We start from the raw sequence: 24282 nt of genomic DNA, 5'->3' as shown, positions 1-24282 counted from the left end.
CTTATATAGGGCAATGCCACCATGTGACCTCAACCCATGTGACATCACATTCCCTGGGCATGATGGGAATGTGATGTCACATGGGTTGAGGTCACATGGTGGCATTGCCCTATATAAGTCCATGCCCACTGCTCAGACGGCATTCCAGCGCCGGACCTCGTCGTGTCAACATCGAATGGAAGAGAAGGGAGAAGACAGCGGAGACAAGCCCTGTGCTCCGCGGAGGAGACAGGCAGAAGCGGAAGGCATCGCAGAAGCCCGGAGAGTGGCGCCCTCCGGCGGAAGACACCGTACAAGCCCGGGACCCTCCCCCAAAGGCAGGAGCCTCCCTGGTGAAGGGGGTCCCGGTGAATTACGTCGCTGAAGACGGGGGTGGGGTGCCAGTGCACCCCCCCCCGCAGAAACCGTCGTGGAAGCCCGGGACCCTCCCCCAAAGGCAGGAGCCTCCCTGGTGAAGGGGGTCCCGGTGAATTACGTCGCTGAAGACGGGGGTGGGGTGCCAGTGCACCCCCCCCCGCAGAAAACCGTCGTGGAAGCCCGGGACCCTCCCCCAAAGGCAGGAGCCTCCCTGGTGAAGGGGGTCCCGGTGAATTACGTCGCTGAAGACGGGGGTGGGGTGCCAGTGCACCCCCCCCCCGCAGAAACCGTCGTGGAAGCCCGGGACCCTCCCCCAAAGGCAGGAGCCTCCCTGGTGAAGGGGGTCCCGGTGAATTACGTCGCTGAAGACGGGGGTGGGGGGCCAGTGCACCCCCCCCCGCAGAAACCATCGTGGAAGCCCGGGACCCTCCCCCAAAGGCAGGAGCCTCCCTGGTGAAGGGGGTTCCGGCAGAAGATGGCGAAGCCCGGGGCCTAATGGGGTGGTGGTGGGGGGCCCCGGCAGAAGACCCCCGGCTGACTAATAAATTAATTTATTCATGTGTGGTGTATTATTTTTTTCCATTTTTTTCCCCAGGTGAATGGGTAGGGGTACAATGTACCCCCATACTCATTCACATAGGGTGGGGGGCCGGAATCTGGGGACCCCTTTATTAAAGGGGTCTCTCAGATTCTGATAAGCCCTCCGCCCGCATACCCCGACAACCAACGGCCAGGGTTGTCGGGAAGAGGCTCTTGTCCCTATCGACATGGGGACAAGAGTGCTTTGGGTTGGGGGGGCAGTGCCCCCCTCCCCCACAGCACACACTCCCCCATGTTGAGGGCATGTGGTCTGGTATGGCTCAGGAGGGAGGGGGGCGCTCGCTCGTCCCCACCCCCATTCCTGTCTGACCAGACTGCGTGCCTGGGATAATGGCTTGGTTTGGATCTTGGGGGGGACCCCATGCTATTTTTTTTGCGCGGGTTTAACCCCTTATGTTCCAGACCAAGCCTAAGAGCCTGGTATGCACCTGGAGGGAACCCACCTTATTTTTTTTCCGGGGGTCTGGAGTTCCCCTTCATGAACAGCGATCTGTCATTTACACATGTCAGTCCCCCCCCCCCCCTACAGTTAGAACACACCCAGGGAACATATTTAACCCCTCCCTCGCACCTAGTGTTAACCCCTTCCCTGCCAGTGGCATTTTTTGAGTAAGCAATGCATTTTTTACAGCACTGATCGCTAGAAAAATGCCAATGGTTCCAAAAAACTGTTCGATGTGTCCGCCATAATGTCGCAGTACCGATAAAAATCGCTGATCGCCCCAATAACTAGTTAAAACAACAACAAAAAAAAATTTGTAGACGCTATAACTTTTGCAAAAACCAAACACTAAACGCTATTTGCGATTTTTTGGAAACAAAAAGATGTAGAATACGTATCGGCCTAAACTGAGGGTTTTTTTAGTTTTTTGAATATATATTTTTGGGGATATTTATTATAGCAAAAAGTAAAAATAATTTTTACATATGTGGGCGGGACTTACGCAAGTCCCGCCCACATATATAAACATCGTTCAAACCACACATGTGAGGTATTGACGCGTGCGTTAGAGCGAGAGCAATACTTTTACCACTAGACCTTCTTTGTAACTATAAACTGGTAACCTGGAAAAAAAAGAAAAAGGTCACCTATGGGGATATTCACGGAATTCATTTTGGCCCCATTGCAGGAGTGTTTCCAATAGTAAAGCGTGACATGTAAGGTATCTATTTACTCAGTGTAACATCATCTTTCACATTATCCCCAAAAATTGGGCTCACTTTTGTGTTTTGTTAATTTTTAACCACTTGAGCCCGGACCATATTTCTGGTCAATGACCGGGCAAGTTTTTGTGATTCGGCGCGGCGTCGCTTTAACTGACAATTGCGCAGTCGTGCGACGTGGCTCCCAAACAAAATTGGCAACCTTTTTTTTCACACAAATAGATTATTAAATGTGCGTGTTTACTTCTGTCTTTAACACCTCCCCTTCAGGCTGGAAAGCATCAGATCAGGGGAAACCAAAAAAAAAAAAGCTCTCATTCCATTGCAGCTTGGTTCCTACATGTGTGATGAACTGAGCATGCTCAAACACTTAGAAAAAAAATATCCTTTCTTTTTAAAAGGTGAAAAACACTCATTGGATGCTCATAGAGCGTGGTTTGGATTAATTGCAGGTGTGCCCAATTACAAGCTCACCCAAACTAGAGACTGCAATTTGTTCATGTGATTTCAATTGCTTCATTACTAGCACTGTTATAAAAAGCTTGGATCGATCAGTCCTCAGCTGCCCTCAGAAGGGGCAGGCTGGCAGAAATGCTGTTGCTAAACACAAATGTGGTTTGTTGCATGGGTTTTGTTTTATTTTGCCAATGGTTTTGGTTTATTTTTAAATGATGTTCACTTTGATGTATTTGTCTATGTGGCCTTATTTTCTGAAAAATGTGTAAAGCTATGGTTAATTAGAATTTTGAAATGTATTTTTGTTTGTTTGTCTTTTTTTGCTTTCCTTGTTTTGTTGACCAATAAAAATTACTTTAAAATTGTTAAGTTTGTCTTTTGTTACTTTTTCATGCTACATATGTTGACAGCTGCAGCTGAACTAGGTTAGGGCCTAACAAATTATGTGTGATTTTTGTCTAAGCTTCTTTCCTGGTGTGTAATCATGAAATGTTTGCCATGTTTATTCTCCCTGACTTTAAAGACAAAAACTGGTAAGTATTTTTTTTATTCTGCAGTGGTCCTCAGCCCTCAAGTACCCCCGACAGGACATGTTTTGGGGATTTCTCTTATCAAGAATTGCTGTCCAGACTATTTTAAAGCACATGTGCAAGATGAAGGAAAACCTGCAAACATGGCCTGTGGGGGGGGGGGGTTTGCTATTGGTGGACAGGCTTGATGTGCTGATTTACAGCACTGTGCTTAAATCTAGCGCAAGGCAATCCTATTCAAATTGTGGGTGTTTGAGGGAAGCCAAGTGAGTGTTAGAACCCCTGCTTTGTGTTTTTTTATTTTTGTGTTGAGCTTTGTGTCCCTTTTCTTAAAATTGGCTTCACTTCCTGTCACACAGCTGAACAGGAAGTGAGGTTAAAACCCTACCAGTGTCATTTCTTGGGGACACCGGTCAATCTAACTAGTGTCCCCATTAAGCAAATTGCACTCCAGCACTGCTGTGTACACCCCAAATCATGGGTCTTCAAACTACGGCCCTCCAGTTGTTCAGGAACTACAATTCCCATCATGCCTAGTCATGTCTGTGAATGTCAGTGCATTACAAGGCCTCATGGGATGTGTAGTTCTACAACAGCTGGAGGGCCGTAGTTTGAGGATCCCTGCCCCAAATGATTATTTAGTTTGGGGTTTAGTAAAGGCAAAGCCACTCTGCAGTACAAGCATAGTTGCTGAAAATCAGAGAGGAAGCACTGATGGTTTTAACATCCAATCCTGTAGAAGCAAAGTTGTTTTGTTTTCTTCCTTGCTTTGCACTTGTAGGAGTGGATTTGCCTTTAGTAAATGGACCCCAAAGTCCAAGATCCCTAATAATTTGGGGTGTACACAGCAAAATGCTAGAGTGCAATTTACATAATGGGAAACTATTTAGATTGATCTCTGTGTCCCCAAGAAAATATATTAGTAAGGTTTTACCCTCACTTCCTGTTTGGCTATGTGACAGGAAGTGAATGAATTAGAAAGGGTGAAGACACCTCACAAATGTTGTCACTATCAGGGGTGCAGACATCCCCAAAAAAATGAGCAGATAATACTTATTTGCAAATTAATAATTTTTTAGTTAACATTGGGTGGGGTGCTCTAACACACACATTCCTACATATTAGCAACGCTCTATCCTGGCCTATTGGCATGGTTATATTTTCTTAGGGCTCTCAATAAAACTCTATGAAATTTGTGCTTAAACTAGAACCAGGGGCGGACTGACAACTCATGGGGCCCCTGGGCAATAGAAGATTATGGGGCCCCTGGGCTTACAGATGACCACCACGCCAGGAGGTAGTGCAGAGGCGGGCAGCTAAAATCTTGGGATATTCACATTAAAAGCATGTCATTTTCGGACATATCAGGGACAGATCTAAAAAAAACACAGATTTTTACATACTGTCCCTGGTTTTACTGAGCCTGGCAACCCGGATGGGGCCCCCTAGTGGCATGGGGCCCTCGGGCAGTGCCCGAGTGACTCAATGGTCAGTCCGCCCCTGACAAGAACTATAATCAACAAGTTTTATTTTCTTTCATTTTGGATAGAGTGAGGGAGGGTTATAGGCCCTGTCAGTTTATTTTGTATTATCTGTGTCCAATTGGGGAGATTTGCCTTCACTTCCTGCCCCATAGCCAAACAGGAAGTGAGAGAAAAACTATGCAAATTAACCACTTCCCGCCCAGCCTATGGCCGATTTACGTCCGGGAAGTGGTTACACAATCCTGACAGGACGTCCTGCAGGATTTCATGCCGCACGCGCCTGTGGGGGCACGCAGCGCGGCGATCGGTGATGCGGGGTGTCAGTCTGACACCCTGCATCTCCGATCTCGGTAAAGAGTCTCTCACGGAGACGGAGACTCTTTACCACGTGATCAGCCGTGTCCAATCACGGCTGATCACGATGTAAACAGGAAGAGCCATCGATGGCTCTTCCTCACTCGCGTCTTACAGACGCGAGTATAGGAGAGCCGATCGGCGGCTCTCCTGACAGGGGGCGTTCGCGCTGATTGTTTATCAGCGCAGCCCCCCCTCGGATCACCACACTGGACTACCAGGGATGCCCACCCTGGACCACCAGGGTGTGCAAAAACAAAAAAAATATAGAACAAAAAAACAAAAAGCATTAAAAAATAAGAAAAAAGATGCCAATCAGTGCCCACAAATGGGCACTGACTGGGAAAATCAGTGCCACCCCCACAGTGCCCATCCATGCACAGTGCCCACCTGTGCCACCCATAAGTATCCATCAGTGCCACCCATAAGTGCCGCCCATAAGTATCCATCAGTGCCACCCATAAGTGCCGCCCATCTGTGCCGCCCATGAGTGCCCATCAGTGCCGCCTATGAGTGCCCATCAGTGCCGCATAGCAGCGCCGCCAATCAATGCCACCTCATCTGTGCCGTCAGTACTACCTCATCGATGTCCATCAGTGCCATCTCATCGGGGCCCATCAGTGCCGCCATATCAGTGCCCGTAATTGAAAGAGAAAAACTTATTTACAAAAAAATTAACCTAAAAAAAGAAAAAGGTTTTTTTGTTTCAAAATTTGCAGTCTTTTTTTAGTTGTTGCGCAAAAAAAAAACGCAGAGGTGATCAAATAACAACAAAAGAAAGCTCTATTTGTGGGGAAAAAAGGACGCCAATTTTGTTTGGGTACAGTGTTGTATGACCGCGCAATTGCCATTCAAAGTGCGACAGTGTTGAAAGCTGAAAATTGGCTTGGGCGGGAAGGTGCGTAAGTGCCTGGTATGGAAGTGGTTAAGGGAATCCAGTGCCCCCCCAGAACTAGTGTGTGGGTCCCCTGAAAATTACTGGGCGGGGTTATACAAAAACAGGGTGTGACCTTGACAGGAAGGGGTGGGTCATTTTTCTATTAGGAGGTGCAGATATGTAGTCAGGCCTTGGGCAGAACCAAACCTTAATATACTACTGCATATTAGGGCTTATTTAGACCGGAACCGATTTACAGCGTGTTTTTATATTGTGGGAGGAAACCCACGCAGGCACAGGGAGAACATGCAAACTCCATGCAGATGCTGTCACGGGCGGGATTCGAACCAACGACTCTTTTGCTGCTAGGTCAAAGTGCTATACACTACACCACTGTGGTGAACGAACATGATTGCAGCTGAAAGCATGAGATCTTTTTTTTTTTTTTGCAATACCATGCTTTCCAGCCTTATTGACCCCGCCTCTCTCCATAAAGAGGACCTGTCACACACTAGTCCTATTACAAGGGATGTTTACATTCCTTGTAATAGGAAGAAAACTGATCATTTTTTTTTTATTTTTTTATTTCAGTGTAAAACATTATAAAACGAAATAAAAATAAATAAGAAAACCCCAAAAATTTTTTTTAAAGCGCCCCGTCGCGACGAGCTCGCGCACAGAAGCAAACGCATACGCGAGTAGCGCCCGCATATGAAAACAGTATTCAAACCACACAAGTGAGGTATCGCCGCGATCGTTAGAGTGAGAGCAATAATTCTAGCCCTAGACCTACTCTGCAACTCAAAAAATGCAACCTGTAGAATTTTTTAAACGTCGCCTATCGAGTTTTTTAAAGGGTAAAAGTTTGACGCCATGCCACGAGCGGGCGCAATTTTTAAGCGTGACATGTTGGGTATCATTTTACTCGGCGTAACATTATCTTTCACAATATAGAAAAAAATTGGGCAAAATGTATTGTTGTCTTATTTTTTAATTCAAAAAAGTGATTTTTATCCAAAAAAAGTGCGCTTGAAAGACCGCTGCGCAAATACGGTGTGACAAAAAGTATTGCAATGACTGCCATTTTATTCCCTAGGATGTCTGCTAAAAAAAAATATATAATGTTTGGGGGTTCTGATTAATTTTCTAGCCAAAAAATTGTGATTTTCACATGAAGGAGAGAAGTGCCAGAATTAACCCGGTGGGCAAGTGGTTAAAGTACTCATGGCTATAAAGAATAGAGTCATTGCTCATTAAAAAAAAAAAAAAAAAAAAGGGGGTCCCTCCAAATTTAATTACCAGGCCCTTCAGGTCTGGAATGGATATTAAGGGGAACCCCGCCGTAAAAACCCCAAAAAAAAAAGACGTGCGGTTCCCGGCAAATATCCATTCCAGACCCTTCAGGTCTGGTGTGGATTTTAAGGGGAACTCCACCCCAAATTGAAAAAAAAAATGGCGTGGAGTCCCCCTAAAAATCCACACCAGACCCTTATCCGAGCACGTTGACCTGGCCGGCCGCAGAAAAGAGGGGGGGACAGAGTGCGGCCCCCCCCCCTCTCCTGAACCGCACCAGGCCACATGCCCTCAACATGGGGAGGATGTCCCCATGTTGATGGGGACAAGGGTCTCATCCCCACAACCCTTGCCCGGTGGTTGTGGGGGTATGCGGGCGGGAGGTTTATCAGAATCTGGAAGACCCCTTTAACAAAGGGGACCCCCAGATCCTGACCCCCCCCCTGTGTGAAATGGTAATGGGGTACATTGTACCTCTACCATTTCACCCCAAAAAAAATGTCAAAGTGATAAAAATGACAGTAGCCGGTTTTTGACAAATCTTTTAATAAAATCTTCTTTTCTTCTTTCCTTCGGGGTTCTTCCGCTGCTTCTTTCTTCTCGTCCACATCTTGCCCGACGTCTTCTTCTATCTTCTCCGTCCGTCCTTCCGCCTTCTGGTCCCGCATCTTGCCCGTTGTCTTCTCCGTCCGCCTCCTCGTCCGCATCTTGGGTCTTCTGCGGTCTTCTTCTCGGTCCGCCGCCTTCTCGTCCCCTGCGTTTGAATTGTAATTGGCCGCCGTTTTCCCGCTCCTGGGACCCGCCCCCCTCTGACGCCACAAGTAAACTCCTTAGAAGGTCATGTGCGTCAGAGGGGGGCGGGGTCGCAGAGCGTCACACAGCGGGGGAATTCAATTTCAATCGCGCCGCCCGGAGAAGAAGTTCCCGCCGTGTCACACTCATGTGACCCCGCCCCCCTCTGACGCACATGACCTTCTAAGGAGTTTACTTGTGGCGTCAGAGGGGGGCGGGGTCACATGAGTGTGACACGGCGTGAACTTCTTCTCCGGGCGGCGCGATTGAAATTGAATTCCCCCGCTGTGTGACGCTCTGCGACCCCGCCCCCCTCTGACGCACATGACCTTCTAAGGAGTTTACTTGTGGCGTCAGAGGGGGGCGGGTCCCAGGAGCGGGAAAACGGCGGCCAATTACAATTCAAACGCAGGGGACGAGAAGGCGGCGGACCGAGAAGAAGACCGCAGAAGACCCAAGATGCGGACGAGGAGGCGGACGGAGAAGACAACGGGCAAGATGCGGGACCAGAAGGCGGAAGGACGGACGGAGAAGATAGAAAGAAGACGTCGGGCAAGATGTGGACGAGAAGAAAGAAGCAGCGGAAGAACCCCGAAGGAAAGAAGAAAAGAAGATTTTATTAAAAGATTTGTCAAAAACCGGCTACTGTCATTTTTATCACTTTGACATTTTTTTTGGGGTGAAATGGTAGAGATACAATGTACCCCATTACCATTTCACACAGGGGGGGGGTCAGGATCTGGGGGTCCCCTTTGTTAAAGGGGTCTTCCAGATTCTGATAAACCTCCCGCCCGCATACCCCCACAACCACCGGGCAAGGGTTGTGGGGATGAGACCCTTGTCCCCATCAACATGGGGACATCCTCCCCATGTTGAGGGCATGTGGCCTGGTGCGGTTCAGGAGAGGGGGGGGGGCCGCACTCTGTCCCCCCCTCTTTTCTGCGGCCGGCCAGGTCAACGTGCTCGGATAAGGGTCTGGTGTGGATTTTTAGGGGGACTCCACGCCATTTTTTTTTTCAATTTGGGGTGGAGTTCCCCTTAAAATCCACACCAGACCTGAAGGGTCTGGAATGGATATTTGCCGGGAACCGCACGTCTTTTTTTTTTTTGGTTTTTACGGCGGGGTTCCCCTTAATATCCATTCCAGACCTGAAGGGCCTGGTAATTTAATTTGGGGGAACCCCTACACATTTTTTTGTTTGTTTTATGAATGAATCCCTTTAGAATTGTCAGAGCCGACAATTCATTATAGCCGCGTGTGAAATTTTAAATGACTTTTTTCCTTCAGAATGTCACTTTGTGCAGGGGGAGTTCTAAGTGCGGGAAAAATGCGCTATTTCACATGCTGACATTACACCCCCCCTAGGTACGAAATTTAAAGGAATATTTCACTTTTATTGTTTCACTTTAAGAATTATTAATTTCACTGCTCCCGAAAAAACGGCCGTTTTAAAAAATAAAAAAAGCATTGATACATGTTCCCTGGGGCAGGACTGAGGTCCCCAAACACTTTTTAGGACTAAACTTGCAGATTAGCCTTTAAAATGAACACTTTTGATTTCTCCCATAGACTTCTATAGGGAGTTCGGCGCGGCTTTACATATTACTTTCAATGCGCCGGCTGCTACGCTGGTTCATGCGCCTGATTAAGCCTCCACCCGGAGTACTAATTAATGCATGAACCAGCGCAGCGCACATAGCTTAGTAAATCAGGCCCATTGTGTTCAATGAGATAAATGTCTAATGCCCCGACACGGTCGGGGCATTAGATGTAAAAAAACTATGTTTTTAAAAACGTCATTTTAAATGACCGTGTGTGGGGAAAACGTTGTTTTATGTCTTCTGAAAAACGACAACAAAAAATATTGAAGCATGCTTAAATTTTTTGGGTCGTTTTTCAAAACGTTGTTTTTAAACCCGCGCATGCTCAGAAGCAAGTTAGGACGCGAGTTTGAATGGAACAGAGTGCCGTTGTACGTGCTGAACGTAACTGCGCTTTGCTAGAGCTTTTGGAAAAAACGATGGTGTGTATGTTACATCGTTTTTGAAAATGAAGTTTGAAAAACGTTGTTTTTTTTCATCACATAAAACGCTGTTTTTTTCTATCACAAAAACCGACCGTCTGTACGCGGCATAAGTGGTTTTTAAATTTATCTGCACTCCCCGCTGACACCACCAAATCATTACCGCTGTAACAGTAAAGAACCCCCTATGCAGTTTAAGATTGAACTTCTTTTTGTCCAACTTCATTAAGTGGCTGTGTGGCCAAGACCTTAGTTTAAATAGTTTCATCCCAATGCTAGATTCCCTATTTAAAGATTTGTATATTGTGTTCTGATCCCCTCCTAAGTGTCTTTTCTCCTGGGAGAAGAAGCTTAACGTTTGTAGTTGTTGCTCACAACTGAGGTCCTCCAGTTTAGGTTTATCACCCTTCTTTGGACTCTGTCCAGTTCAAAGAAATTCTTCCTGAGGATTGGTGACCAAAACTGGACGACCTACTCAAGATGTGGCCGAACCAGTTGTTGTTATATGATTGGCTGTGGCAGATGCTTTTTGGGCATAACAATACTGAGATAACAATCAAAAAGTTACAATACATTGAAATACATTGTTCCTAAGATGCAGCTTGCACCTGCCAAGAGACAGCTTAGTTGGAGGTAAAATAACTATGCTGTTTGGTGGAAAATATATTTGCTGTGTTATTTATTAATGCAATAATGGTGTAAATAAAAAAATATATTTGTTAACAGGTTATCACCACATGTGCCTTCGGAGTGAAAGTAATATGCCACTTACCATGCCTTCTTTGTTTGTGTACGTGGAAGTGAAAGACTACATACCAGATGCATGGGCAGGTATTACCAGTACCAATGTTTTACCATTTTTTCTGCAAACTCTCCATACAAGTTTTATTTGGTCATGCATTCTGTATGACCTTGTAATTCAAGCTGGGAAATTATCTGCATTGTACAGTGTTCATATGGAACCTTTATTTGGCTAGTATGGCTATCAGGCCAGAGATGCTCTGAAGCTAACCAGTATTTGTCTTGCACATTTGTTTGCAGAGCTCACTCATGCATTATCCAATCCTATAAAGGCTTTCAAAGCACATGAGAAGTCATCAATAAAGATGAACAACAAAGGATCACCTGCTGATGTGGTAAGGTTACAATGAAAAGCATCAGTCATCCTGATATAATTTGTAAAACCAACATGCACCCCTTTAAATAACTTCAGCCCAGGCTCAGAACAGTTGATGCAACTTTACTTAAAAGTCTTCTAGCATTACAGTTCAACGTGAACATTTGCATTAAAATTTTCCTATGTATCCCTAGCTGGCTGCCCAGGCATACCTCCCAAAGGTTTAGCAGTCCATTACTGGCATTCCCCAAGTCCAGGCTGAGCTCCAGATTTCCAGTGCCTCCGATGGACTGCAAGGCGCAGTAGTCTTGCTCAGTGCGAACCAAAGGACCTCAAACCCAGTCTTCCCCCATATTTATATCACCAGTGGGTAGTCTGGATCCAAAAAGAAAGGGAACAGTAGTGCACACATTAACTCTTTTCCCCCCAGCCTGGGAAAGCCGAGAAGGGGAGGACTGGGGCTACTCTGTGCAAAACCATTTCACAGGGCAGGTAAGTATAACATGTTTATTATTTTACAATCACCTTTACCCTGATAGATTATCCTCTGTTGCGTATTCTAATGCTTCATGATATACTGCTAGCGGCCGCCCCCCCCCTCCGGTTATTAAACTTCTTAATTCTATCTTGGACGAAAAATCATTCCAGAGACATAAATTGCGGTATAATATATCAGTATAATGAGAGATGTCAGTACAGGAACATGAATTTAGTGTATTTTATCAGTATAATGAGAGGGACATGAATTGCAGTGTATTAGTATGAGAGATGTCAGTACAGGGACATGCAGTGTATTATATCAGTATGAGAGATATCCCCCCCCCCCCCAATGCAGTTATTTCCGCAGTCTCTGGTAATTTCGTGCAGTATGTCCGCAGTCTCTGGTAATTTCGTGCAGTATGTCCGCAGTCTCTGGTAATCTCGTGCAGTCAGTATGTCCGCAGTCTCTGGTAATTTCGTGCAGTATGTCCGCAGTCTCTGGTAATCTTGTGAAGTATGTCCGCAATCTCTGGTAATTTCATGCAGTATGTCCGCAGTCTCTGGTAATCTCGTGTAGTATGTCTGCAGTCTCTGGTAATCTCATGCCCATTTAAAGTCCTTCATTACTAACAGTGTAATTTTTTTAGTTTGTTTGCGCCGATCTGTAAGGCTGCGCTATATACCATGATTTGTGATGCTGGGGCTATATACTCTGCCCTGTGATGCTGAGATGTATACTCCTGACACTATGGGTGGAAGCAAGTGGAATACAGGGGACAGAGTGGGTGGATTCTATAAGAGGTGTGGCTTATGAGAAGTGGGAGGGACCAAATGTGGAGGGGCGGGGTCTTGCGCCCCCCCCCCCCCCATCCTAAAACTTTACCAGCCGCCACTGCATTCAATGTGAACGAGAGGTTAGAGGCATATTTTAAGCTCTTCTGGTTTTTCATTGCTGTTTTGTGGCAGAAAAAATGCAAAAAAATCCTAAAAATGCTCTATATAAGTGTCTTTTTCTGTCAAGGGAACTGGCGTTTTTCTAAGCCCAGTGAGCATGGAGCCTCAAACTCATGGGTCCCACAGATAATTGACCATCCGACTAGAGGTACCTAAATAAACATGCACATAGAGGTATCTCCTATTTGGCAGACAAGGGCAAAAAGAGATGGGGATGTGTATTTATACATCTCTAGTGTCTAGTGGCAGGGCCGATCTGCCCTATAGGCTCACTATGCAAGCCGCTTAGGGCCCCGCAAAGCTGCGGTAGGGCCCCCCAAATTACTAGAGGCCCCGCCTGGTGAGAAGTAATTTTCGGCCCCTCACACCGCTTCTCGCTTCTCAACTCGCTGGCTGCATGAGAGAAGAGGTAAGAAGTCAGCACCCCCCGCTTCTCAATTTAATGTAAGATGTCATTTCTGACAGCAGAACACCCCCTCCCCAAGCTTCTCAACTTTAATCTTTAATGTGACATGTCACTGTCCCTCCTGCTTCTCAACTTTAATGTGACATGTCATTTTTCGGCAGCCCCCCCCTCGCTTCTCAACTTTAATGTGACATGTTATTTTGCTTAGGGGCCCAGGGAGGTCAGGATCGGCACTGCTCTAGTGGAATGGTCAGTTGTCTACAGGAGCCATGAGTTTGATGCTTTCATAAAGATCTACCTCCTGCATTTTGTGTCCCAAGATCCCTCTTGCCTGGAGCCTTCCCAAATAATTTTTATCTGCTTGTATTCTCTTAAATTGAGGTGCACCGCCATATGAACATACCTCCCTACTAAGCAGTACCTGTAATATGCTGTATATAGAGGATAAAGTGGGGTACTAGTTTGGTGGAAAATGTAATTGTTGTTGATATTATATTTGTGATATGATCGTGCCAAAAAGTGGATCACATACCTACTGTAGATACATGGGGCCAGATTCTCAAAGGGCTTACGACGGAGCAACGCCATTTGTCCTAATCTGGCCCGGCGTATCTATGCGACTGAATAAGTTACGCATAGATATCCATTAGATCTGACAGGCGTAAGGCTCTTACGCTGTCAGATCTTAGATGCAATTTTTTTTCCCCGCCGCTAGGTGTCGCCGACGTCGTTTTTCCCGTCGTCTATGCAAATTAGCTATTTACGCGAGATTCCCGAACGTACGCGCGGTCGACACAGTGAATTTACGACGTTTCCGTAGCATTTACGACGCGTAAAGTTGCGCCTGCTATATGAGGGGCAACCGATGTTAAGTATGGCCATCGTTCCCGTGTCAATATTTAAAAATGTACGTCGTTTGCGTAAGTCGTCCGTGAATGGCGCTGGACGCCATTTACGTTAACGTCGAAACCAATGACGTCCTTGCGACGTCATTTAGCGCAATGCACGTCGGGAAATTTTAGGGACGGTGCATGCGCAGTACGATCGGCGTGGGAACGCGCCTAATTTAAATGATCCACGCCCCTACCTGGATCATTTGAATTAGGCGGGCTTGCGCCGGAGGATTTACGCTACGCCGCCGCAACTTTACAGTCAAGTGCTTTGTGAATCAAGCACTTGCCCGTAAAACTTGCGGCCGCGTAGCGTAAACGAGATACGTTACGCCCGCATAGTTTTACGCCAGGATACGAGAATCTGGCCCATGGTCTTGTTGGCCTTTTATATATATATATATATATATATATATATATATATATATATATATATATTTATTTTTTTTATTTTTTTAAAGGACTGTTATGCTAACAAATAAAATGTATATACATTTTTAACAAAGCCTGCTGCATATATTTTAATTGAAAGAAGCACCTGAAAAGTCCCAATATTTGTAGATCTTTTTGGTATTAGAGCATCATTTTTAAAGAAAGATGTGGTGCATATCGGTATGTTTAAACCACTTTTGGTTATCAATTTATGAACTTGTGCGTGGAAAGCATCATTTCTGAATGGAAACTTTCTGGACTACAGGCAATGTTAACAACATTCTGTTATGTTTACGATAATGGGTGTTAGATGTATCACTGTGTCTTGGCTTAGTCAGTGTAATCACATTCTTCCTGTTTTATCTGTCACACAGAAATCCAACAGTCCTCAATCAAATGGCATTGGTGGATCTGGAAGAGCATCTGTTAAATTAATACAGAATGGTCCTCAAGGTAAATCATTTTAAATATGTTGTCTAACTCAAAGCCCTTGAATCCAAAGTGCATCAACATTCATTATTCAGACTATTGTTTACATATGAAAGCCGATCTCTGATTGGCTGGTATGATTTATTGCACATTAGTGACCTGCTCTGTAATTATCCGTATCTTGTTTAATATATTTTCATTAACTGAATGAAAAGCAGTTAACTCTTGTGGTCTTTGCAAGGGCCCAATTATTCTTTTACATTGGGGTAACGTGCAGTGGTGTGTGATTTATACTACAATGCACATTAGGACACATTATGTGGTGTTAGCGACTTGTGGTGCTATTAATTTTGAATAGCACCATTCATTATAAATGACACTCCAACTCATTAGGGCAACGCAGCTCCAAAACATATATGTCATAACGCACCACAACACATGGTAACACACTACTATGTGTTGTGGTGCACTGAGGTAAAAAGTTACATGTACATTTGTGATCTGTTCTGGTGAGTTGGTCATTTGAACTGGCCATCTTAACCACATCAGCCCCGGACCATTTTGCTGGTCAATGACCGGGCCACTTTTTGCGATTCGGCACTGTGTCGATTTAACTGACAATTGCGCGGTTGTGCGAAGTGGCTCCCAAACAAAATTGGCGTCCTTTTTTTCCCACCAATACAGCTTTCTTTTGTTGGTATTTGATCACCTCTGCGGTTTTTATTTTTTGTGCTATAAACAAAATAAGAGCGCCAATTTTACAAAAATATTTTTTTACTTTTTGCTATAATAAATATCCCCCAAAAATATAAAAAAAAACTATTTTTTTCCTCAGTTTAGGCCGATACGTATTCTTTTTACTAGTAATGGCTAACTCCTTCCTACTATCCAATCCTCAAAAAAAAGAAGCAATGAGTAAGAAGAGATGTTCAGTCATTGTTATGAGGTGGGGTGGAGGGGGTACCGATGCAGGAAAAAAAATTTGAGAAGGCCATAATTTGCGTAGCTGGCGAACCAGAAGCTAGGAGTATAGGCAAGTGAGGACAGCATACACAGTTAGCTATTTGCTAGTGCTGTCGGTTTAGTCATTTTAGTGAGCCCAAGGGTTACAAAACTAAACCCAAGAGCAATTATTAGTCCGTAGATGTGGTTGCTGCATTAGTTTGAATTTTTCAGGCTAAGGAAACTTCTGGCAAGCAAGAAAATACCTGATGATCATGACAGAATTGCAGTGTTCTTATCACTTCTACCCAGGGACAGGAAGTGTGTTAGTTACAGGATTACCAGGTGAAAATAAAGGGGAAATAGCTCTAAATCAAAGAACGAATGCAGGTATCTCATATAAGGACTTCAGTAAATTGCAGTATATAACATTTTTGGTTTAGGTACACTTTAACCTCCCTGGCGGTATGATTCTGTCAGAAAAAACATGCTAAAAGCGGTACCATTATTTGCAAGGAAATTTGGCGTTTTATATTGTAGGTCTGTAATTTTTAGAAATAACTCACTTAAATCTGACCAAACAAGATTCTAATAGGCATCCCAGGTATGACATTTTTTTAAAAACAAAATTATAAATTATAATATAATAAATAATTATAAATAATTATAACAAATAATAATATAATTATAATAAAAATTATTCAATAATGTAATCAAATCAAAATCACTGAAATTTGCTCAGTTGCAGAATTGTTGCTGTCATTATTTTTTTTTTTATGACGAATTTCCCCACAAATCGCTATCGCACAATTCTGCAAGTGATTATAATTTATTATCGCTGTTTTTTAGCTGGTCTAAAACTATTTTTGACATAAAGGGACACTTTTGGTTGCTATGGACAATCTACAGTTTGCAGGGAGAAAGAAACGTTTTTATTATATAAAATGACATGCATGACACAGGACAGACCACTAGGGACAAGGGGGGTGTGTGTTTTTTACATACAGTACTGTAATCTATAAGATTACAGTATACTGTATGTAAGGTGTTTGTTTACTTTTTTGAATTTGGCGCCGTTCTCCGTCCCCGTGCGTCGTAACGTCGCAGGGAACGGAGATCGGCGTCACACGGAGGCACTATGTGAATCGAGCGAGGTCCCGCTCGCTCACACAGCGCGGTGGCATCGCTGGATCCAGGGACAAGGTAAGTAACTTGTGCCTGTGGATCTAGCGAGGCAAGCCCGAGTCTGACTCGGGGTTTCCGCTCGCAGCAGGAAAATCTAACCCCGAGTCAGACTCGGGAAGACCGCCAGGCAGGTTAAGGTAATTATCCTTACCTGACTGATTTGGCTAATTTTGTCTAGATTAGATGTCCTCCGTCGCTTTGGGTACAAACAGACCTCCACAGATATCCTAAATGAACACTCAGGCCCCGTACACACGAGGAGACATGTCCGATGAAAACGGTCCATGGACCGGTTTCATCGGACATGTCTCCTGGGAGCTTTTGGTCTGATGTGTGTACACACCATCAGACCAAAATCCCCGCGGACAGAGAACGCGGTGACGTGGCGGTGACGTGCGCAAACCAGGAAGTTCAATGCTTCCACGCATGCGTCAAATCAATTCAACGCATGCGCGGGATTTCGGTCCGCTGGTTAGACGTAATAACCAGCGGACATGTCCGATTAGGCGTACTAACCATCGGACATGTCCGACGGACATGTTTCCAGCGGACAAGTTTCTAAGCATGCTTAGAAAGTTTTGTCTGCTGGAAACATGTCCGCTAGGCCGTACACACGGTCGGACATGTCCGCGGAAACTGGTCTGCGGACCAGTTTCAGCAGGCATGTCTCCTCGTGTGTATGGGGCCAGAGAATAATTATCAGCTGCATTAATTTTTTTGGATGGTCAGTTGCTATTATTTTCACTTACATACATAAACAGCAGATATTTTCTTAAATTCTCCCAATGCCCATAAACATGTGCACCCTGGTAATCTACGTGTGCAAAATAAAGGAAAGGTCCTTCACAAGAATGGTCTTGTCACAAATCTTTTATGATCTACTGACAATGCAGTGGCTTCCTAGGATAGGGTGACCAGACATCCCCAGTTTCAGGGGACAGTCCCCTGATTGAGGACACTGTCCCCGGACCAAGTCTGTCCCTGGTTTTGTCCCCAGATTGCATTTAATAGGGGGCAGGGGCAATTTCAAAGACAGTCAGTGCAGAATTAAAAAAAAAAAAATTAGAATTACACACCCCCGCTCCGCCGTGCCTTTTAGCATAGGGAGGTTACATTTTTCCCATTATCTGTGCCCCTTTCTGATGATCATGTGCTGGTCGGAGCGGAGGTAATATTTCTTCAGTTTCGGGCGCATGCCCATTCTGCTTCGCTCGCATGTTTTTCTGCCTTGGCTCAAATCCTGGCCAGCCACCTGCCTATCTCCTTGCCTTCCCTGGCGTAGTGATCTTCCTCCGCTCCCCATCCAGTAGTAGCCAGAGCCCGAAGAGTAAGACTTGAGAGGCTGTGAGGCGGGCAGCGATGGGCATAGAGTCGCTGATTGTTGCCATTACTAGTAAAGAAAAAATATGTCCCCGGATTTCATTTTAAAAATATGGTCACCTTATCCTAGGATACTGTTGTTACTTACCCAGTTCAGTAGCCTATACTGGAAAAATGACTTCCTGTGCTGGTCCTCCACACTGGATTCAACCTTCACTGTTCCACAGACTTGCACATGCCATCTGGTGGTTTAGGTCAGTACTACTCACTTGATCTCAAGTGTTCCACAGGAACCTCCTAGCTCTCTGGTTGTTTAAAGCAGAGTTTTACTCAAAAGTGGAACTTCTGCTTATTCGTCTCCTCCAGCCCCCTCCGGTGCTACATTTGGCACTTTTTCAGGGGGAGGGGGGAACAGGGACCTGTTTTTGTCAGGTTCTCTTCCCCATTTCTGGAAACGGCGCCCAGCGAAGCTTGGCCCCCCTTCTCCTTCCTCTGCCTCCGGGCCAATTAGAAAGAGCAGCGCGCTTTGTGCATGCACAGTAGGGAACTGGCTGTGAAGCTGAAAGGCTTTACTGCCTGTGTTTCGTCAGATTAGGCGACCCATCAGATTTCATAACGGAAGTGACGTTCCATCGCGGCCATCTTGATACACCCAGCCATAATAAGCCTACAGCCTGAAGTCACCAAGCAGACATCTATCTATCTGTCCATATATTAAAAGTCAGCAGCTGCTGTATTTGTAGCTGCTGACTTTAATTTTTTTGTGGGGTGGACGGACCTCTGCTTTGAGTAAGTACTACTCACTTGTTTATAGTAAAAAGTGATCAGCGCAACTTTCTCAATCGCAATATTGAAAATAAAGCCAAATGTGATAAATATTAAAAGTCCACAATTTCCAATGTGTAGAAAACGGTTCTTCTAAACTATGTGAGAAACAATCCTTATACACAATGTGAATAACAATTATTCTGTGTTCAATCTTCGTGACTACTCACTTGTACCTCCCATGTGTGTTAAGTTTAGGCAAAATGTCTGAGCAAAAGGTTTCTAGTGTTACTAAGTCCTGGTGCTCACTCTAAATCCTGTTCCTGTTTCTAGTACCCTGTTGCTGCATCCTGTGTCCGATACCCTGCTCCTGGTGTCCTCGCCCTTGATTCCTGCTACCCTTCTGACTGACTTTCAGGTTATGATCCTGCATTTTTTGTGTCTACCTACTACGTCTGCCTGCTGCCAACCCTGACCTCTGGCCTGCCTCTGACTACACACCTGCCTGATGACTTGGTGCGTCACCTTCAATTCATTCTGCTTGTCAACTGTATCCATTGAGGCAAACCTGGTGTTCACTTGGGGAGTCTGCCTCACATGCCCAATGCCCCTTGAGTGGTCCCCTGGTAAGAATCAGACTTTTGCATCCTTAGATAACCCCCAACACCGTGGTAAACAAGGTGGCCGACCTCCATTCTCAATATGTGAGCCATGGAGTCCATTGACACTTTCCAACAAGGTTTGTTTTTGTGTCCAAAAGAATGAGGCAACGTTGGACAACATTTCTGAATCACTCCAGCAACTTGCTCAGCTGTTGGCTCCTGTAACAACGCCACAGCTGTCTCTACGGGCCTCAGATGCAGAACATGTTCTTAGGTCAGTACCTCTTCTGACAAATGCTACGGGTACAATCTCATGCTCGTTTCTCCAGGAACCTGCAGCTCTGCCTTGGCTTCTTGAACCAATGTCAGGTCATGCTCGAATTGCCAACTGGCAATATTCCTTTTGACAATACCACGGTTCTCTACCATTTTATCCAGCCATGCTTATTCCTCTGGCTTCTAGAGATTCTCTGCTGCTTGACAGTATACAGTATGCTTCCACTTCCTGGCTTCGGGAACTGAATCGGATAAATGAGGCCTTGATGGTAGTGCTCTAGAGATGCCTATAAGAGTGCATCAAGGATGAGTTAGCAGGCTGGAATTTCCCTATTACCGTGGATAATCTTATCTAACACTTCATTATGGTCGATATTCAGTTTTAAGAGAACACTAAGAAGCAACATCTGACTTAGCAGACCTTTCACGTGACTCTCAATTTTCAGCATACCCTGATCTTTGCCTGTACTCAGAGAAAGTGCGTTTTTCTGACTCCTACGTTCTGAATAAAGCTAGCAACTCCTCTCAGGCTCAAATTCCTATAGCAAGTCCACTTTTTTGTTCTGAACTTCTATAACAAGATCAGCTTCTAAGCTGAGACCTTCCTGGTCTGCCAGAAATGTTATATATTTGGCTTTGGTCAATAAGCAAAAAAAAAAAAAACTGATTGTTCCTCTTGTCAAACCATTTTGGAGATTAATGGAACTACAATTTCTGGTAACATCCTGAATACCACCATTCCTGTTTTTTTTATGAAATTTGGCTGATCCTCAAAAATAAATTTTCACTTCTGAATATACCAAAGTCCTTCTGGTTGAGGACACTTGTATTGTTAGTGGGCTCACATACTGACCTGGAGAGCTACCTACATTCAATACTGCATCCCAAAGGTTTTTCCCACTCATGCCTTGACTATCACTATAACGTCTCCATCACCAAGATTACTTCCGCCACAGTGGGAATTTTTTAGAGCTGTTTCCTGGAATCCCAACCCCTGGGATTCTGTGTACACCATCTAACTGTCTGATACTAAGGCACTATCCAAGTAAATGAAAGAAAACAAAAATAGTTCTCTCTGCTCTTGCATTGATTACAGGCAACTGAATAAATTATCTGTAAAACAAGTACCTTCTGTCATTGATATCAAAACTATTCAATTAACTGCAGGAGGCTGGACATGTTTCACTAAACTGGGTCTACTTGGGGCTTACAACCTCATTCACATTAAAAAGGGTGATGAAAAGAAAACAGCTTGTAATACTGTGAATTATAATATATTGCAACCTACCATATCTTTTGCATGTATTTTTTTCTTTATTTGTACCTGTTGATCAAGCCAGTTTATGTGTTACTTTCAACTTCCTCTATCTGTCCTGCAAAAGTTTCAGTTAGAGGGTTGAGAAAAATCATTTAACACTCACTCTAACGGTGTGCTTACAATTGTTAGCTTTTATTCATTTATGTAAGATATTTATCCCTAAAGGAAAAAAAAAATGTTGCTGTAACTGCTTAAAAGGTTTTAGCTGGTTTTTGGCTTTAGTGTGTTACTTCCCAGCTCACCAGTTGAAAATGAAGGGAAATAGCCTACAACAAACTCAGTACCACAAACAAATATCCGAAAAGTGTGGCTTGCATTTGTATTCCGACACTCGACTGTGCAAAGCTGTAATTGCAGAACCAAAGGTGGTTCTACAAAGTATTGACTAATACAAATGCACAACTCACACTTTTCAGATATTTATTTGTAAAAAGAATTGCAAGCCATTTTTAATTTTCTTTCCGCTCTACATGTATGTGCCACTTTGTTTTGGTCTATCACATAAAATACATTAACATTTTTGGTTTCAAGGGGTTGAATATTTTTTCAAGCCACTGTAAATATTAGCTGCCCCTTTAAAAAAGGAATAAATCCATTTGTGACATAACATAAATGCAATAAAGTTATGGTGCTTATATACAAATATAACCATATGTGAATACAATAATCCAAATAATTCCATCAACAAATAAATGAATAAATACATTTATCAGTCCAGTGTGATATGATCCCAACACCAAAAAATCGCAATTTTCCAAACATTTGCTCAAAAAGTGGATGTGCACTCACCAGAGGTATTTGACCCCTTTTATTTGTTTGTTTTGAAAACAAATTAATGAGTTTTCTGGTGAAAAGAGGGGTTACAATATAAAGCCTTGGGCATACACAACAAAATCAAACCAATAAGGTCTTAACTATACAGAACAACGTCAAACCTAAGCTGCTCATGTCCTTGAAATGGAAGGAGGAGGGTAGGATAAGAAATAATGGAACTATGATACCTCTTCTAAAAGTACTACTGAGGGAGAAGATGTATTGAACAGGATCAGCTCAATCGAGGAATATCAACAGTTCTTCATTCACTACAAATCTATGTATCACGAAGGACTGATATGAGATTCTGGATATTATTTTGAGGCATTAGTAGTGCCCGGTTCCAACCAGACGTGCCAGATTTTATCAAACTTAGTTGGGCAGCACCTGGCTAGGCAGCTTTGTAGAGTGGTACTGCTGAATTGTTCAGTGATTTCCAAGTGTTTAGAGTGGGTACCTCTGGTTGTTTCCATTTTAGGAGTAGTGCCTTCCTAGCATAAAATAGTAGGAGTCCAATAGGGGTCCTGGTTGCTCGACGGTGGGCCAAGAAACCCACCAAGCCCAGCAAACAGACCGACACACTCAAGGGAACATAAATCATGGTGGGAGTATTGATGAAGCCTGTGACCTCAATCCAAAAAGCTTGCACCCTGTAACAGGACCATAGCATGTGGTTGAAATCAGCATTAGCCCTACCACATTTCCAGCAGTTGGAGGAGGAGTTTGGGTAAATCTTAGATGGTTTTAAGGTTTACAAATAAACCCGTTAAATCAGTTTAAATTGGATCAACCAGTCACTAGCAGAGATCAGTTGTAGAAATGGGTACTCCCAGACATCTTCCCAATCCTCTGAATCCAAATCAGGGATTTCACTCTGCCATTTGGAGAACATTGTCTACAGACCGAAGTGAACTGAAGGTAGAAGAGCTTTAAAGATGTTGGAAGTGGGTTTTTCCAGGTGAGTATCCAATAACATGGATTCTAGATTGCAGTGAAGGAGAAGCACTGGGAGAGACCAGAATTTGGAGATATCTAAAGAAGTGAACCCAAATTTCTCCTTTAGGGAATCAAAGGATAAAAGGGAACCATTACTACAAATGTGTAGCCTTCTGAAACCCCTGGCAGCCCAAAACCCTGGGTCTGGGACCATTAGAAATTCAGAAAATTTAGTGTTGAGCCACAAGGGGGTGTCTGGAGAACAGGTGTGAGGAACCTTGCTAAGTTTACATACCAGTACTTGCCAAACCTTAATTTAAGGCGGTCATAGAGAGTGTGAGAGGAAAGGGGGCCTTGACACCTCAATATAAACATTTCTCAGCGCCTCATAGGAACCGAGTTGTGCTGCCTCCAGGACCTTTTTAAGTGGTCAAAAAGCGCTTTGTTGCTCTCATGAGCTTTGGTGCCAGCTTATTTGTTAATGAAATTATTTGGATGATTGTATTCCCAAATGGTTATATTTGTATATAAGCGCCACAACTTTATTGTATTTATGTTATGTCACAATTAAAAGCTAGTGGACAAAAGCAACCTAAAATATCACATGATGGTATACATATTAAGCATGTCCATTCCAAAAATGGGAAAGACACTTAACGTCATTGAGAGCCTAGTGTGTTTTCATAGATGTTTGTTATGAATAAATAATTGAAATGCAGATAATTGCCGTAGCCAGTGGTGAAGGGTCCATCCAGTTTTCAATGCAATTCAAGGAATATATCTGCTTCTTCAGGCTGAAACCACATCATATTGATTGTCATACAAAATATTCATGTTTGTGCTATGGCCATTAAAAGTGACAAATCCACTTCCTGAGGGGACATAGGGGCAGGAGGACAAATAGCACAAGGTGAGGAGAGCAGGGAAACATCCCTTCCAAACTCAGGTCTTGTCATCAAAAAAATGCAAGATAATATTTCCCAATTATAAGAGGCCTGAATAACTGGTAAGTAGTATCAACCATATCAGTTAAGTAAACTATTGTCAGCAATAGAATAAAGCAATTAATCATATTGTCATCACACCATATTAGTATTGCGCTATAGCAATGGACACCAGGGTGAGTGCTGCCCTATATTATGGGGCATCTTAATTTTATCCAGTAGGGTACTTGCATAGCTGCCACTGTCTAATGGTGCCTGCTGGTATTAGGGTTAACTATTAAGGTATTTTGGCTTTTGGCTTTACTGTGAGCAATACTCTGCAGGATCAGTTGGCCACTGTAATGGAACGTCCCACACTCCGCTTGAGTGCTTCCGTCATATACCGCTTCCTATCAGTCTGGATATAGATATCAGAAATTCCAGCTGCTCTCAAGCACACAACGAGATGAGATTTGTTTGTCTGCTGAACATGGAGTGTTTAATAGAACCAAGAATACAACCTTATATACAGTTAGAGGAGGTAACCAGAACATAAATTAACA

General features: G+C 44.0%; 1 protein-coding gene across 1 annotated transcript in view; it reads left to right on the top strand.

Moving 5' to 3' along the window:
* PLCB2 (phospholipase C beta 2) overlaps nt 1-24282 on the top strand; it is a 288051-nt gene that overhangs the window by 203560 nt on the left and 60209 nt on the right. Inside the window, exons 22-24 of the mRNA XM_040332839.1 lie at nt 10658-10762; nt 10973-11067; nt 14585-14663. Of these exons, the coding sequence (XP_040188773.1) occupies nt 10658-10762; nt 10973-11067; nt 14585-14663 (279 nt within the window). The remainder of the gene's footprint in view (nt 1-10657; nt 10763-10972; nt 11068-14584; nt 14664-24282) is intronic.

This window comes from Rana temporaria, chromosome 13, assembly GCF_905171775.1.
Source record: "Rana temporaria chromosome 13, aRanTem1.1, whole genome shotgun sequence".
Taxonomy (NCBI): Eukaryota; Metazoa; Chordata; class Amphibia; order Anura; family Ranidae; genus Rana; species Rana temporaria.
The sequence above is the reverse complement of the archived record's forward strand: the minus strand, read 5'-3'. Positions and strand labels throughout refer to the sequence as shown.